This window comes from Megalobrama amblycephala, linkage group LG10 (assembly GCF_018812025.1).
Source record: "Megalobrama amblycephala isolate DHTTF-2021 linkage group LG10, ASM1881202v1, whole genome shotgun sequence".
In the NCBI taxonomy this organism is placed as follows: Eukaryota; Metazoa; Chordata; class Actinopteri; order Cypriniformes; family Xenocyprididae; genus Megalobrama; species Megalobrama amblycephala.
The window spans coordinates 2887151-2906124 of NC_063053.1; the positions used below are offsets into that span (position 1 = coordinate 2887151).

The 18974-nt window shown below is 35.6% G+C and overlaps 1 protein-coding gene across 5 annotated transcripts in view; it reads right to left on the reverse strand.

Annotated features, from left to right (window-relative positions):
- The window catches only part of arid4b (AT-rich interaction domain 4B), a 91540-nt gene that overhangs the window by 47097 nt on the left and 25469 nt on the right, over window positions 1–18974 (reverse strand). For all 5 annotated transcript variants that reach the window (XM_048203953.1, XM_048203956.1, XM_048203955.1 and 2 more), the window contains exons 3-5: window positions 6924–7034; window positions 2042–2107; window positions 390–480 (exon numbers count right to left, since the gene is read on the reverse strand). In XM_048203953.1, coding sequence (XP_048059910.1) covers window positions 390–480; window positions 2042–2107; window positions 6924–7034 — 268 coding nt within the window. The remainder of the gene's footprint in view (window positions 1–389; window positions 481–2041; window positions 2108–6923; window positions 7035–18974) is intronic.

The window sequence follows — 18974 nt, forward strand, 5'->3', positions numbered from 1 at the left end:
TGACAGAAAAAACTGAGCACCCCTATATAGCTAAAGTAAACTTTATAACCTGAAAGTTGACGAAAATATAATGCGATGCACTTACTGCCTCCGATGTGGCCGCTCTAATGAAGGACAAAACACAAATCTCTGACATTCGCTGGTCAAAAACCTCGTAACTCCGTTTGAGTTTGATTTTGGTAAAATGTTAACAATTTAATGACACTGACCATTTATGAAGCCACAGTTTCAACTTTGACAATTTCAACTTTTGCTATAAACTAAAGCAAACCATAAAACAAGGACAGAAGCAGCATTTTCGTCTCTGTCTCAGGTACATAGCCAACTATTTGAAAGGATGTGCAGCACTAAACTGCAGTATAGGAAGAGAAGAAATGTAATCGACTTACCAACGGTGTACAAACTAGCGTCAGTGAGTTTGTTGATGATGGCCTCCTGGTAGATCCCATCTTGGTTCCTGGCTTCAACCACAGCGCCCACCTAACACCCAGAGAAAACACAAACACTCATTCACAGGGTTTCACTGTGTTGCACCACTCACTGGAATTGGATTTGTCGGTCCACAGGGTGTTAAAAGACTGAAGCTGGAGATAAGCAACCGGAATTTATTGCTTTTTCCCATAATCACTGTCATTACTCATGGATAAACGCCTGTGAGGGTTTATCATGTTCTGTGAGGTAGGAATGTTACCTTTACAATAAAGTACCATGGTAAAATTATGGTATCAGATGTTTCTGAATGATTAACATATTCAAAAATGGGCAAATTTCACAAAACCTATCAAGAACATGCCAACAAGATGTCACCAAAATAAATAAATAAATAAATAAATAATAATAATAATGACAACGAGAAATTAAAATCCATGAAGGCTATTTTAAGATGACATTTTTTGTGACATTTTCAGGACAAATTAAATTCATTATCATTACTATAATGCAAAAATATATTATTATATAATAATTATAATACAAATTATAATAATTGGTAGTGTCTGTTGTACTGCATTTATGCTGAATCAAATACTTTTTTTTTTTAAACTGACAAAAGAAAATTGCACAATTTTATTGTATTTTAAAATATTTGCATTATAATTAATGAAAACACTCAATAACAAGAACTGAATAATAACCAATGAGAATTACAAAGCAATTTATCGTATTTTAATGCAAAATAAACTTAATGTCTTCCATTTTCCAAAATGTGAACATGGTTTTTCTGAGATTCTGTCTCAAAAAATATATTAACATTGACACATGGGGGAAAAAAACAAAACAAAACATAGTACACCATTTTAGGGGGCATGTTATTGCTAGTGTACTTCAAGTGTAATGAATCTGACCTGTAAATAACCAATTAATAATAACCAGCTCTGAGAGTTTAGCTAGTCTGGGCATCAATCCATTCTCGTCCTCAGTGGTTTTCACCTATTCCAGCCCGTCATGTTCGTGTTTAAGCTGTTAAGACTGCTGCTTGTGTTTGTCATTTATTCTCTCTGAAAAAGAATTACTAAGTGCTCAAAGCAAACACTTCTGCCAGACATAAGCGAGATGTTTTCTGATGAGCTGATGGCAGCCGGCGGAGAATAATTACTGCCATATTCATAATCACAGCTACAGATGCAATGGCTGGTTTGCCAGGAGATTTTTAAACAAATGATTGAGCATAAAAAAAGAAAAGGAAAAACAAACAAAGATTTGAATGCAATATAAATATGAATTAGAGGATTGTGTGGATGACATGAACATGAAACATGAACTCCAGACAGTTTTAACACTGTGTCCATATCAATGTGTCATTATGATGCATTTTGGGAGCTTGACAGATGTGATCACTGACTATTTTCATTGTATGTAAAGAGCAGACTCTTTATTTATTTGATATCAAAATGATTCAACTGAAATATGTTCAAAATGGCTTTGATTTTGTTGCATCACGCAGGATTTTTGCTTTCAGCATGGACAGACACATCCTCATAAAGCCCAGGACGTTACGAAACATGGCCTGTATTTGTGCTGAAGGAGGCAGATTCGCTCTTACCTTCAGAAGTCCTCTGATGTGTTCATCGTGCACCTCCGCAGTGGACGCGTCGGGTTTGAAGGTGACCTGGAAAGAGCCACACACAGTCAGTGAGGATAGTAAACACGGAAGGGCTTTCCCTAAAGGCCAAGAAGCATTGATCGCTCATATCAGGAAGCCAGATCCTCACCAGAGAGACCCCAACGTCCCTGTGTTGATATCAAACCAAACGTACTGTGTAACCGAATCATTGAGTGTCACAGAACAGAAGATAATTATACTGAAAGTGGGGCGGATAAAACATGCTGTGTGAGAGGATGGGATAAAAATGGAGGAACAAGATGTCATATTTCCACAAATACCCACAACACTGCAAGACGGCATGCATAAGAATCAAGATTTCTCCTTTTCATTTCACATGCTGAAATTTGAATTAAATGGACCACATTAAACAGGATGTTTAATTTGAATTAAAGGATTATGGCTTGAAAAAAATTCAACAACAACACAGTCCAACACAAGTTTTGTGACAAAACATAACTAATGCATTTCCGAGTGACACCAAGGTGACGGGTTCGATTCCCAGGAAATGCATGAACTGAGCTCGAATATAATGTAATTCATTGTGCATAAAAACATCTGCCGAATTGCATAAATATATATGAGCAATATCACACTCGTAGCCGTGAGTTAAGGCTGTATATCGGCACAGCAGTGATTCGGCCTAGGTAATCTCAGCATGCTGATATACAGCCATATCACACAGCTATAAGTGTGATATTGCGTTTATACAACAGTTCGACGGCTTAAGTGTTTAAACAAATAAGAACAACAACAGAGTGCCTTTAAAAACCCTCTTTTCAATACCAAATACGGCATATTATTTATATGAAAATAATATTTATTGAACAGCAATATTTAAATTAACAACAATAGCCATTATAAAAGACAAACACAATCAAATAAATATAAAATACAAGCAAACAATTCAGTCAAACGTACAAAAGTAGTATATTTTAAGTTAAATATAGCCTAAATATAAAGTTATGAAACTTACTTTTCCCCTTAACCCAAATTGTTTTGCTCTGGAACAAGTAATAGATTAATAAGACCAAAGATTGCCTGTTTGATACACCCCAAATGAATTATATTTTTAACCACTATCTACACAAGAGCCAGCGGCAAATACTCGAAAGACTGGCCGAGATGAAGCTGTTCTCGGCGGGTACACGAGCACTGAACGGCCGCTGATGGCCTGGAGCTTGCATTTGCATCAAAACAAATAGTAAAATAGGTGCTATGTTTATATATGAGTCACATATATAAGTTCTAAATAACTACTTTCTTGATTAAAAAACTCTTAAAACTACATTTCATGACAACAGCAGCGGCATTTTTATTAAAAATATGGTGGATTTGCTCGACCGCCATGACAGTCGCCGCAAGCGGAGCAAAACAAATGGTGAAACGGTACTGGGAGAATATAGCACAGCTCTCAGCCAATCAGATTCGAGAACCAGAACTGTTGTATAAGTAAATAAATAAAAATATTAATTGAAATATTGGCAAAATTTAAATGTATTTATTGTATAATATACATAAGCATACTAATAATAGGCAATCTGAGAAAGTCAATAGTGGATTAACTCCATTCATTCTCACACTGCCATGACTGTATTTTATGGTTACATGTGTACTACTCCAGCTGTGTTGTGACCACCAGTGACTATCATCAGTGAGACGTGTGCGTGCATGTCTCGTTGTCACAGGAGATAATAAGTCTCACACTTCAGCATCTCGGCACAGTCACGTCTGATGGAGTTCTGATCGCTACGCAGCAGGTCACGCAGCCAAAACCTTTAATTATACTCACTGTCAAAACACACGGAGCAGTCCGCAGACAGAAAACAAGTAAACTTACTTTAAACAGCAACTGAATATATATATATACACACTGTTATATACTGAATTATATATATACACTATGCAAGCCACAGTCTTCTTCACAGCCACATCGCCATGTTTTTATTTTTCACCTTAATTTGTAATTTTAGTTTGGAGTGGGGAGTCCCAGCTTGACTTTATTAATGGAGTTATTTTTTTCCCTTTGTTGCTGGGCTTCTCGTCTCTCAATTTTGTTACATTTTGTGAGTAATTTGTGTTGAAATAAATAATTTATTTGGAATACTTAAGCTGTTGTCCATCTATTATGTTATGTGTCTCTCCTGACTCCTAGACATTTACGTCAGGGACCGTAACATAATTGGGGGCTCGTCCGGGATTTGAATCCGGGACTTCTCGCACCCGAAGCAAGAATTATACCACTAATAATATTATATTATATTATATTATATATACACACACTATTACAGCAAAACTATTTTTGCATCTTTGAAGAAGAGTGCATCACAAGCATTACTAAACGTAAAAATGACAGTTTGCAAAAATTAATAAGAAAAATAGTTTTTTTATGATCAGTACTGATACTGATTATTTAAGTTTACATCTCTGATAACCGATACGTAAATGTCATAATTATTGTTTTATATATTATTTATGCTTTTTGAAAGTGATAGTGAATAATCCTTTGACTTAATCAATTAAACTTGAAAATAAAACATAAATAATTATTATTGTCATTATTATTAATAATAATAATAAAATCTAAATATAATAAAATAACAATAATAATACTATTTTAAAATTAATAATTAAAACCTTATGGTCAGACAGCTAAATAAAGTTATTGTGATGAGATATTTATTTTTTATTTATATTTATTTGTAAAACATCAATGTTTAAAACATCACATTATTTATGTATTTGGCAGATGCTTTTATCTAAAGAGACTTAATATAAATCAAGGTATATATTTTGTTAGTTCATGCATGTGATGTTGCTAATGCCATGCACTACTGTTTTTGAGCTACAGGAAGACAATAAAAATGAATATTTAAGTCTGCAAGACATAAAAACACATGCACATGATCAATGAATAAGACTGAAGAAACACGAGAACGAAAAAATAAATCAGACACTGCAGAAACCAAAAGACGTCTTAATCACAGAACCAAGATAACTATAATATACACAACAGGAAGCATATATAAATCAGATAACATATTACATCTGTCACTGTTCACCCAATGAGATCTAATGCCCTGCTCTTATTTCTCTGAATCTAAAGACTGTTCTTTGACTATTGCATAAAAACACCATTCGAGAAAGAGAGAGAGACAGACCAAACAGACACTGCTGTGAAAAGCCCAGGGAGAGAAAGAGAGGCAGACACAATGATGTCATCAGTAGTACAACAGCAGGAATATGATTACAACCTTGAACAAGGTCTCTGGTTTGCGAGGAGCAGCTAATCACATTTCAGCGCTATGAGAGAGGAATTATAAAACATCAGAGAGCCATCAGGAGAAAAACATGAGGGGAGAGACGAGACGAGACAGAAAGAGAAAGTCTGATGAGAGAAAGCAGGAAAAGGACCAGAATATTTCATTAGGAATGAGGACGAGCCCTCGGAAGTGACAGCAATGAAAACTCAATTTGCTTTACAACTTCAAAACATTTCACAACAATAAGAACGACTCAAAAATGCACCAAAATGAGGCTTGATTAATTCTTGGTGGTTTGAGCTGATATACTGTTTTCAACATTGATGATAATCAGAAATGTTTCTTGCAAATCATCATATTAGAATGATTTCTGAAGGATCATGTGACACTGAAGACTGGAGTAATGATGCTGAAAATTCAGCTTTGATCACAGGAATAAATTACACTTTACTACATATTCACATAGAAAACAGTTATTTTAAATTGTAAAAATATTTCTTAATTTTTACTGCAATTTTCTGAGCAGAAGAGGCTTCTTTCAAAAATATTAAAAACTCAATTAAACTTTTGAACGGTAGTGTACACCATCATAGACATCTTAGATATGAAAATTAAGGCAAATTTTTGATTCATTGTACTTTAGATGTTCTCAAATTGACTAAACACTAGATCTACACGATTTTGGATCAATTGAGAATCAAGATTTTATAGAGATTTATAGATGATTCTGAATAGACAACTAAACAAAATAACATGTAATTTACTAAAGGTTTACTAAATTTCTGCAATCTATTTAAAAACGTTTAATTAATTTGAATGAATTAGTAAAAAAAAATTTGGTTTGAGCGAATGATTCAATGACTCATTCATAAAGACTAGGCTGTTTCAGCTTTTTTGAACGAATCTCTTGAATGAATGATTCAATGACATACAATACTTTTCTTTTCTTTTTTTACAAATACAACACTCAATTGTCGCCACCTACTGGTATAAAAATGTAATCGATACAGTCTATATTTGAAGCATCAAATTACTTTCAAAAGGTGATTCGCTACAGTAGACATCAGTGTTTATATCTGAACTATAAACATTTATCCCAGTACTTCTGTGATCATTTGAATGATTACAACACAGAAATAATGATACTGTGTATTTTAAAAAACTGTTTGTGAAGCTGTTTCATATCTATACATGACAACGGCTCTCTCTGGCTCAGAATGCAGATTAAATGTTTGCTGTCATCATATGGTTTAATAGATATAGCCGAATCATTGTCACTTAAGAATAAGATTGCGCGAGCGTTTGAATTGAGATTGTGATCTTTTAACGATTAATTGTGCTGCTCTACTAAACACTTAATTCTGTTTCAACATTAGACCAGCATTATTCATTGATGAACAATACATCAGTTAACAAGCAAAATACAGATCTCTCTTATTATCTTTATTTACTGTATGTTCAATTTTTGATGATCGTAAGATCAAACTCAACACCTCAAATTTGCATAATAGTATCTTTAAATCAATGATTATCCATGCATTTCAAATTCAGCAGCTCACCTTTGCCTTGACGAGTCTCTTGGCGGTCTTGATCTTGGCTTCACAGAACGCCCCTCTGTATTTGGCACTCACGTCAGTACCAACGGTCAGGTAAGGGGGCTCCTCCAGTGTCTGAACAACAAAAAACACATAAAACACACGTTCATTTCATTGTTGACTAATAGTAAAGTTTTTGGTGGTGTAAGGGAGGAAAAAGTCGGTTTTTGTCAGGCACATTTCCATTCACATTTTATGGATTTACTAACCCTTCATGAATTAAACAGCCTGTAAACATACTTTAACACTAGAGAACATTATTAACAACCTGTTAAAAATGAAAGTATTATGCAATCATTTAAGACAGGTAGAAAGAGTTCTTTGAAATTAAGTCCATATAGAAACTTTTTCCTAGTGTTTATTCTAAAGCATGGAACATCAGACATATGTACTTGAGAAATGACTGAAATGTGCGTTCAGGCCACTTAAACCAAGTTAAATCACCCTTTGTACCAGCCTACAAACTGAAAAAGCAAAAAAACAGGTGCATGACTCCATTCACTACACTACATAATAGAACAATGTGTGTTAGATACCAAACATGATAATGTATACTGCTGTAAACCTCTTTTAAATTGAAATGCTTCTAGGAAACAAACGACTACAACTGGTAAACTGAGACAAGTAAGGAAAATTAAGCTTTAAGCAAGTTCTGAGGGTGTAACGATGTCTGAATATGGAAACTGTTTGGCATTAAAATGCATCACGATGAGAGAATTATAGTCAAGTTATCTAAAAACGATCAAACCTATCTGATTACAGCTATGAAAAGAATTCATAAAAATGATACTAGGTTTTTACAATATTTTTGAACACACACATTTAATTTATAAACAATTTAAAGGGGTCATGAATTGAGAAATCAACTTTTCCTTGAGCTTTTGATATATAAGAGGTCATCGTACTATAAGAAAATCCTGCAAGTTTCAGAACTGAAAACTTCCTTAAAAACTTCCAGAAAGCTTTTATTAACACCAGACCCAACGAAGGACTGATCCTGGAATGTGCCTATAGATAGGTGAAACTCCGCCTCCACAGAAGAAATCAACACCTACTTCATCATTGCAACGTTAGCCCCGCCACTGGTGTGTTAGTGAGATGAGGAGGAGAGAAGAGCGATAACAGGACTAAAATAACATTACCTTTCAAAGGATCCTAATGCAGGAATATGGTTATTTATTTTCAACAATGTGAATGTCTCAGATGAGCTTTATTTATTTGTATTCGGTACATTTCACTGTGGATTTTTTGGTAAATCAATCGCATTTCGGCGCAGGCTTTGCAAACAGACTTTTACAATTTGGACTTGACAGTAATGCAACAACATGTCAGTAACTGTGTTCATTCTAATGCCTGATCTGATATTAATGATTCATGTACAGTCAGATGTTCTTAGTCTGTGTCAGTAAATTCACGTTGTTTCTCTTAGTAGGATGAAAATAATCTTTTATTTAAATGATGATTAAGTTAACACTCTGAGGTCTAAAAACGCGCCGGCGCGTTTTGCAGGTTTTTTTTCACATTGCAGCAAAACAGACTTAAAATACTCTGTCATTTGTTGTCATAGAGACATAAGTAATACATCAATTGAAACTATAGAATATCTCCTTTTATTTGTATACACTCAGAGTAAAAACAAAATGTTGTGCTTTTTGTAAAATAAAGAAAACTAACATGATGCGTGATTTCTCCTCTCCCTCTGAACGAAGTCCAATCTGATAGTTCTCAGAAAATGAAGTGTAACTTAGTGAATACTAATCACAAAAAATTCATACTTATGTCTAACAAAACGTTGAAATGTCAGGTTTTAAATCGTGCAAGTCAAATCGAAAACAAACATTCTGTGTTTATGTAATCTGTATGAAAAGAGAGCCATGTCAGAAGTCCGTGATTCAGCTCATTACCCACTAATGCGGCCACGCCCACGGAGCCAGCGCTATTCACAGGCAAATTCAGAGACAACACATGCATTCATCATCTCAATCGTGTATTTATTGCCTTGAAAATTGTTTATCTGGATGAAAAAGCCATGGTTAGCGATCTCTGGAAGACATGCAGTAAATTCCTGTTTGTTTTCTTCTATTGATAAGTTTTAAGTGAGTTTTTGTTTCTTTAGCGCCCTCCGGCTGTAGTATGAATTGGTAAACACCATTCATGGAATATCGTCTTCTTCTTAGGTGAATTTGTGGACTAAAATGCACAGAGCGCCCTCCGGCTGCAGTATGAATTGCAAACACCAGCGCTCATAGAGATAACAATGAATATTAAATAAAAAATAACTCCTCTGTATAGAAAATTGACATAAACATATGAGAATCCTATATTTCTCCAAATACGCATGTTTTTAAACTAAAAGCCTATATTCAGACTCTTTGCATCACAGAAATACATTATATTTTAAAGTATAATATAAAACCATTATTTTATATTGTAATAACATTTTTCTGTATGTTTCATATACCATGATGGGCTTGAGACATCACAGAAGTTTTTTTTCACAGCCTACCTGACTGAAATGCCTCATTAATATGCAAGTCTTTTCAGGTCATTACTATTCAATTCTTTTGTCTTCACAGGTGAGAATGGCCCATTATTCATGGAGATTCACGCCTCCTCGCATACCGTGTTTCTTGGCAAAAAGTGTCTTACAAAAACTAAATCAGTATATTGTTATAAATGAAAGAGTAGTCAGCATAATTTTTACATAATTTTGAAGCAAAAACTCTAGTCTACAACCTTCAATACCCAAAAGTCTTGTGAACACAGATTTAATATACTTTTATTGGCCTTATATCAGTGACTTAAGTTTTTTGTTTTTTCAGTAACCACGCATAAACGTTATTCCTTCAAAAACACAAACATGTACATACATGTTCCTCACATATTATGGTAGCCTAGTTTGTGCTGAATACAGTGTAATGACACTTGTGTCATTAATATGTTTATGAACAACTGAAAAAAGCACAAATGTCAGGGCATGTCAAAACTTCTCCAGGCCCCAAATCAGCCTCAGACTCCAGAGGGTTAAATAAAGAAAGCGATCAAAGAACGCTCCCTTTACAATCGCTGGAGCTGTCAATCAAACAGAGCGAGTTTCTGAGTTCAGGACTCGCACCAAAACTCACATTTTATTCAACAAATCTCTTAGTTACAGTGCGTTTGCACTATTAGTTATGATGAAAGCATGTGTTAGTGTGCAGAAATTGAGTTGCAATGACGAGATCGCTGCTTTCATGAGCTCAACAACATGTCTGTGATTGACTACAATGTTCATCACTGCAACCTTTTATGCCACGATCTAAATATAATGCTATAATCAACACTGTTCATCATTAGTTAACCTTGAGAGCTGTAATAGTAAAAACATGCTAAAAGTTTTCAAGAGAGTAATACGTAGCAATGTCAAATGTAAAGATGTCAGCCAATCACAGCAGTGGGCGTTTACACTGAAGTCTCACAGCAGACACGCCCCTTAAAACAGAGCGCTCAAATCGGAGGGATAAAATCAGGGTAGGAAAAATACCTTTTATTTCTAAATTATGACCATTTTTGATGTAAATGCATACTAACATTATAAGTGCATCCCAGGAAACATTATAAAACGCAGTTCATGACCCCTTTAATATTACATTAATAGGTTACATTTGTAAACATTAGTTAACTACATTAGTTAACATGACCTAAAGCATATTAATCATAGTTAATGTTAGTTTCAACATTATCTAATACATTATTAAAATTAAAAGTTGTATATGATGCATTCAGGTGTTTAGGCAAACATTCACAAAGTAAAACAATAAACAAACATATAGAAGACATTTTTATAGTAGACTGTTGACATCCATTTGAATCACCAAATCACCTTTAATTAATTCCATTTACCCGAGTAAGTTACACTGAACCATCTCACAGATTGTACAATGAGGTTAAGGCCACATATATTCTGTTGTACCGAGGGAAATAATTGAAGACCATGTTAATAATGCAGCAGCATTCATCTCCATGTGAACACACCATTAATGCTCCAGTTATGGCGTTATCTCTCTCATAATCTGTGATTAAAGTATAATTGCACCTTACATATACTGCACTGACAGCTCTGAGCATACATTACACTACATTTTTTATTTATCTTAAGATGACAGTAAGAGCAGGAATAGCATGTGTAGGTGGCCTGGCTCTGTGTACCTGACCCCGATGACCCCTCTCTCTTGTTTAAAGAGTCTGTGCTTTACCAGTGAACGGGCCGAGCGATAACCGACCCACCCACCCACTCACATAACATCTTAACGAACACAGAGACAAGGTTCCCAAGGCTACTGATTGTGTCATTAGACATCCAGACACCCACAAGAACATGACGACTTCATAGCTTAAACAAGCAGGTCGAACTTTTCAGTCCAGGTTTCCTCATATCCTGAAGCATCAGCGATTGGGACTTTGGGATGATTGGTTTCTGCAAACAACAGCCAGTTGATCCCTCAAAATCTGGGCTTTTCTTCAGAGCCTAGATTAAATTTTTAACCAAAGAGTGAAAAAACCTTCACCATGGACAAACACAGGAATATTCATCTGAATGATCTACACTAAAAAGCTTCTTTTTTTTCTTCTATTTTTAAAGTGTATTATTTTAAATTTCAGCAAATGTGAGTGCATTTTATTTTACCATAGTGCGGGTTTCCCATTAACCCCTCAATAATAGGTTGGTAACTCATTCAATTTCAAGGTTTACAAGGTTCCATTACTTAACTATATTAGTTAACATGAACTAACAATGAAAAATACTTTTCAAGTATTTATTAACGTTAATGTCAACATTTACTAACTTTACTTCCAAAACGTGTTTTTGTCTTACCCTGATTCACTATGGTAAGACTAATTTAAGTGTTTATTTTAGACCTGCCATCCATTACTCGCCGTATATACCTCTCGGATTTAATCAAAAATATCTTAATTTGTGTTCCGAAGATGAACAAAGGTCTTACTGGTGTGGGAAGCCATGAGGGTTAGTAATTAATGACATAATTTACATTTAATAAACTAACCCTTTAATGCATTAATAACTAATGTTAACTAATGTTAACTAATAGGACCTTATTTAACAGTACATTAGCAACATGCTAACGAAACATTTAGAAAGACAATTTACAAATATCACTAAAAATATCATGATATCATGGATCATGTCAGTTATTATTGCTCCATCTGCCATTTTTCGTTGTTGTCTTTGCTTGCTTACCTAGTCTGATGATTCAGCTGTGCACAGATCCAGACGTTAATACTGCCTGCCCTTGTCTAATGCCTTGAACATGAGCTGGCATATGCAAATATTGGGGGTGTACATATTAATGATCCCGACTGTTACGTAACAGTCTTTACTTCCAAAACATCTTTTTGTCTTACCCTGATTCACTATGGTAAGACTATTGTAAGTGTTTATTTTAGACCTGCCATCCATTACTCGCCTTATATACCTCTCGGATTTAATCAAAAATATCTTAATTTGTGTTCTGAAGATAAACAAAGGTCTTACTGGTGTGGGAAGCCATGAGGGTTAGTAATTAATGACATAATTTACATTTAATAAACTAACCCTTTAATGCATTAATAACTAATGTTAACTAATAGGACCTTGTTGTGAAGTGTTGCTAATTAGTTTATCAAATCATTGCTGAAAAACAGAGATGCATTGAGAATTGTTTTGCAATCGCATTGTGACTCCCTGAACTTTGATATTCTTAACTGCGACAAAATGTCTTTTTGTGCAACTGTTGCATTAACCTTCAGCAGAGAAAGTGAACACCGAAAGAGAAAACCCCATCATACAGCTCTAAAGCGCCAGTAAATTAAACACAGCTGCTACATTTAAATTCCCAGCTTAAACAAACCACCGACTGCCAGATGACAAGTGCCTTAACCAACAGCCAACCACAGAAGAGCTGATGTTTCTGATGATCACATGACGAACATTATGATGAAGTACAGGAAAGCATGTGTTTTGTGCTGTTTAACAGATGTAAGAACACTTAGTCAAACGCTGCTGCACTAAATGCTCTGGAATGGACATAGAAGAAAAGAAAGGAAAACCAAAATGGACATTGGTCAAGCTCTTCAATTCTAGTCAACAAAAAGTTTTCCTCAACATAAAATTGGGCAAAGAAAAGCGTAATGGAGAGGTCTGATTCACAGTCTTATCACTGTCGACTAAAACAAGAGAAGCTTCACTGAATACCGATTACAACAAACAGAACTGTGACTTAGTAATCATTGGCACTATACAAAGAACTTAATCAATATGTAAATGAACAGCATCAGTACACATTATAAGGGCCCCAATGATAGCATTTCACCATATTTCTGTATAATTTCTGTAAAATTCAGTTTAAAACCATCCTAAAACTTCTCTCCATCAGTGTCGACTCCGGTTTGAACAGTGTAAGGCTGAACACCGTTACTGACAATCCTCATTTTGTCTGCGTGAGATTCTCCAGCTTTGTTGTTGTTGAGCTGTTAAAGCTCCGCCCTCTTCTGGAAAGGGGGTGGGAGCAGCAGCTCATTTGCATTTAAAGGGACACACACAAAAATGGCGTGTTTTTGCTCACACCCAAATAGGGGCAAATTTGACAAGCTATAATAAATGATCTATGGGGTATTTTGAGCTGAAATTTCAGAGACACATTCTGGAGACACCAGAGACTTATATTACATCTTGTGAAAGGGGCATATTAGGTCCCCTTTAATGAGATTCACCCACTTAAATGTGAGTTAATGACCTGCTGGCAGACTTTCTCAATCCCAATTCTTCATTTGCATATTCAAAATGGCATTAGATGAGAACAAATCTTTGATATTATTGGCCCAACAGCTGTGAAGGTAAGATTGGTCAGCAATGTTTTAAAAACTTAATGACTGGTCATTTGGCCACTCTTAAGGCTTTAACACACTACTGAACTCTGCTGTGGATCCATCTATAAGTCACACTCACTTTGTGGCGGCTTGATGAGTCCTTTCTGCTATAATCAATACTCGAGTCATGTCCATCCAGGAGCCGAGCATTCATGGGGAACATCAACGGTCTGGCAGGATCTCTTTGGGGAAGAACAAACCCTGTCGTACTATCGGCCCATGAGCACCATCAAACTCATCTGAGCCAGAGCTCTCAGACACTCTTTAACTTTACAAATATTAGCCCTGTGACCAAGAAGCTCAGTGAAATATGCAAACTTTTAGTACTTCTCCAAAAGCCAAAAGTGACTGACCAAAATATGGACCAGAATTATGAATAGAGATGGGAATTGCAAGTTTAGTTCCCTCTCTCTCTCTCTCTCTCTCTCTCTCTTTTTTTTTTTTTTTACATTTCCATTAGTGATTCTTTCAGTACTTTTGTGGAAGAAATATGTGGATGCCAAGATGTTAAACTTGTTAAACAAGTTTTCACAGACATGAATGTACAACGTATCTTTTGATTGGTGTAATTTATATAAACTATATAATACAAAAACAACAAATGTGACATATGTGACATTTGTAGATAACATATTTCATTCATAAATTGTGAATTTTAACAACCAGCAAGTAAAGACACTGATGTTAGTGGCATAAGATTTAAAGGTGCCCTCGAATGAAAAATGTATCTTGGCATAGTTGAATAACAAGAGTTCAGTACATGGAAATGACATACAGTGAGTCTCAAACTCCATTGTTTCCTCCTTCTTATATAAATCTCATTTGTTTAAAAGACCTCCGAAGAACAGGCGAATCTCAACATAACACAGACTGTTACGTAACAGTCAGGATCATTAATATGTACGCCCCCAATATTTGCATATGCCAGCTCATGTTCAAGGCATTACACAAGGGCAGCCAGTATTAACGTCTGGATCTGTGCACAGCTGAATCATCAGACTAGGTAAGCAAGCAAGAACAATAGCGAAAAATGGCAGATGGAGCGATAATAACTGACATGATCCATGATAACATGATATTTTTAGTGATATTTGTAAATTGTCTTTCTAAATGTTTCGTTAGCATGTTGCTAATGTACTGTTAAATGTGGTTAAAGTTACCATCGTTTCTTACTGTATTCACGGAGACAAGAGAGCCGTCACTATTTTCATTTTTAAACACTTGCAGTCTGTATAATTCATAAACACAACTTCATTCTTTATAAATCTCTCCAACAGTGTAGCGTTAGCCGTTAGCCACGGAGCACTATCAAACTCATTCAGAATCAAATGTAAACAATATAACAGTATACAATACTCACTTAATCCGACGCATGCATGCCGCATGCATGACGAACACTTTGTAAAGATCCATTTGAGGGTTATATTAGCTGTGTAAACTTTGTTTATGCACTGTTCAAGGCAAGCGCGAGCTCTGTGGGCGTGGAGCACGAGAATTAAAGGGCCAGTAGCCCTGAATCGGCTCATTTATAATGATGCCCCAAAATAGGCAGTTAAAAAAATGAATTAAAAAATATCTATGGGGTATTTTGAGCTGAAACTTCAGACACATTCAGGGGACACCTTAGACTTATATTACATCTTTTTTTAAAAAGTTCTAGGGCACCTTTAAATACAACATAACACAGTAACAGTACGTTTTTGGTTCATTTGGATGGCGAAAAGAATAACATAATAATCAGTCAGAATAATTCAGTGGCTGTTCTGAGTGATTCAAGTGTTTTTGATTCATTAAAAAGAACCAAACAAATCATTCATTTGGGGTGCGGTCTACACTGATCACTATACGCTTCATATTACAGATTCAGTAACAGTGTTCAGTTGAGTATTTTACTCTTTTAGTATGGTGTTTGGTACTAAAATTAACAACTTTGTGCAATAAATGGAACTGAATGGCATAAATATTGGAAATGGCTCTGACTAAGAATAATTCAGTAACTGTTCTGACTGATTCAAGTGTTTTTGATTCACTAAACAGAAGTAAATGAATCATTAATTTGGGGCTCGGTCTACACTGATCGCTAGGCCTATATGTTTGTTATAGATCCAGTAGCAGTGTTGGAATGAATAGTATTTTAGTATGGTTTTCGGTAGTAAAATTCACAACTGAGGACATGAAAGTCACATAGTTCTGTGCACTGTTTAAAAAAAAAAAAAAAAAAAAAAAAAAAAAAGTTGGAAGATTTAGCCCTTTTGCCCATTTCCAAACAATTTTCTTCAGTAAAATGGAATATTTTTTCAATTATTTTTCAGCAAACATGCATAAAACAGCTGATATTAAGTTATACACACAATTTCCCTAACATATGTCACATTTCACTTCTGTTATGGTTCCCAGCTAGATAGTCACAAACTCTCTCAGTCTCCAGAAGAGACAGTGGCGCTGCCAAAGAGTGAAGTACCCAGCCTGCTCTGCTCCGCTGCCCCATCCTGTGGCTCTCAGCCTGACGGGGCATCAGCAGACACGGCACAGATGTTCATTAACATCACACAAACAGCCCTGACAATCTGCTCTTAGATGACTGCCATCAGTCCTCACGCGGTCCAGAGAAACAACAGTCAGCGGCAACGTGCAGCTCTACGGACGCCGTCACTGTCCAATGAAGCAAGAGATACTGACAGAAAACAACAACGAAACACTGTGAGAACAGGAATTCCTCCTACATTTGAAGATGAAGTGTGTCATTTCAATACTGTGCACAGAATGTGAATTATCTATATGCATGAAATACCCAGATGACCTTCTAACAAGTGCCAAAATGTGCAACCTGAGCACACTGTGTGCAATAGTGCATCCCACAATGCAATGTGCTCAACATGACCATTTTTAAACAATGAAGCTACTTTAATGATACTTGGTTAAATTTTTATCTTTGCATAATGCATACTACGTATAAAGCAAACTAGTACTACTATTATAGCACTAAAAGTACATTAATATTTCATTTCAAACTGTAAAAAACATGTTTTGCAGATAAAACAAAGATTATTAGAGCATGTTTTACATGTTTTTCAGTCTTTCTACTTTAAAATTTCAAGTTAAATTCAACTTTATTTCTACACAGTTTTTTGCAGTGTTCAGTCTACAAATCATACAGTTGTCTCCGTATACTAATAAACTAGTACATGACAATTTAATAATTTAAAATAGGAAAAATTACATTTTAAGTGTCAGACCAGGAGTGTTTGATTTAATTTATTTTTTGTTCTTAATAAAGGATGGTGAGAGATGCTCAGCCTTAAAAGCACATTTCAGCAAATTCGGACACAGATGGTGACCAACTGGAGATGTGCGAGATCTGAAGGTCAGGAGGCCTTGAGCAAACATGCTTATTACTTCAGCTTTTGGCTTCATATATTCAGAGCCCTTAAGGTGTTTTCAGCTCATGCGTGATCAGAGCAACCCTCAACCTCAAGAAGAGTTTATTTCAACAGTTTAACTTTCAAAAATCCTTTGAATCCCCTTTAGCGAGGCATGCAGATAAAATTCATGGAGTTGAGCATCTAAATCTGTGTTTCTATGGACATTATATTCTGCTGAGTTCATGAACGTTACATAGGCTTTCAGTTTACAGCCTATTATCACTTCAAAAGGGGAACATGAACATAAATGGATAGTTCGGTTGCTCAACAACAACAAAGCTGGAGAATCTCATGCAGCCAAAATGAGGATTGTCAGTAACGGTGTTCAGCCTTACATTGTTCACTGATGGAGATACTCAAGAAGAAGTTACAACTTTTAGAATGCAACTGGACGTAAACAAAAGGGTGGCGCCGTTGGTGGAAACATGCAGATTAAGGGGCGGTAATATTATAATATGATCCCCTTCCTATGTCACTAGTAGTGTTGTCACGATACCAAAATTCCAGTAGTCGGTACCGATACCATGAAAATTTTACGGTTCTCGGTACCAATTTCGGTACCACAGCAAAATCTGTTGGAACTATTTTACTATTTTATATAGCCAATTTTAAAAACATTAAATATGATTTGGAGCATGTGTGTATGTTTGTGTGTGTATAGGCTGCCTCAATGAAATAAATTTTGAAATATAAAAAATAAATAAATAATTGGTATGTTATGAAGCTCGTATGCTGGTTTGAGCTGGTGTATGCTGGTCAAGTGCTGGTCCATGCTGGTCCTAAGCTGGTCCTGGAGCAGCATGGTCCAGCATAGGACCAGCATAATCCAGCTCGAACCAGCATACCAGCTTCAAAACCTACCTTACCAACATATGCTCGTTTTTTCAACAGGGGTAACAAACGTGCGTGTTTATTTTAGCTATTCCGTCAGTGAAACAATATACTAGCCTGTAAATCTATGAAATAAATATAAGTAAATAATGGTAACCTAAATAATAAGAAAGTTAAATATTATTTTAAAAAACATTTGTTTTTTATTTCCACACAAAGATGCATCATATAGCCAGTGTCCCGTTATTATAGGCTTTGATATAACCTACCGCTCTGCGCTTTGAGAGGGATGAGGACACGAGCAGGAAATAGACCATTTCTCTTTAATAATATCTTCATGTTATCTCCTGATGTTACAAACAACGGACACTTGTTGTAAAAGGTCTGAAGAGCGTGTTTTATCCTCCGCAGGGGCAAGACATTCAGGCTATGTTGGTTTTAGCGCTGCCAGAGAAAGCGAAAGTAAAAATCACCGGCGTGTGTGAAACGCGCTATACAAATAAACTTGACGCGCCTAGACTTTAAGTCTAATAACAAGCGCAAACTGTGTTAAATAGAAATTGACGTGCAAGCAAAAAGGTTTCTGTCCTACGGTGTTTTTCTACTTTACCACAGTAAAGAATGCGAATAGCCTATAATAGGCCTAAATGCGAACGAAAGGAACGTTTATAATCCCCTGCGTGAGTGAAGATTTGGGAAAAGAAACGGAGATTCCATGTGGAATAACTAATGGAATATTGTTAATATTGTAATATTGTGGAATAACTAATGGAATTCTCTGCTAAGCAGGAGACCAGATCGCGATTCGCAAAACAGTATACAAAGCTTAAATTTATGGACTCACGTACCTCTGTCA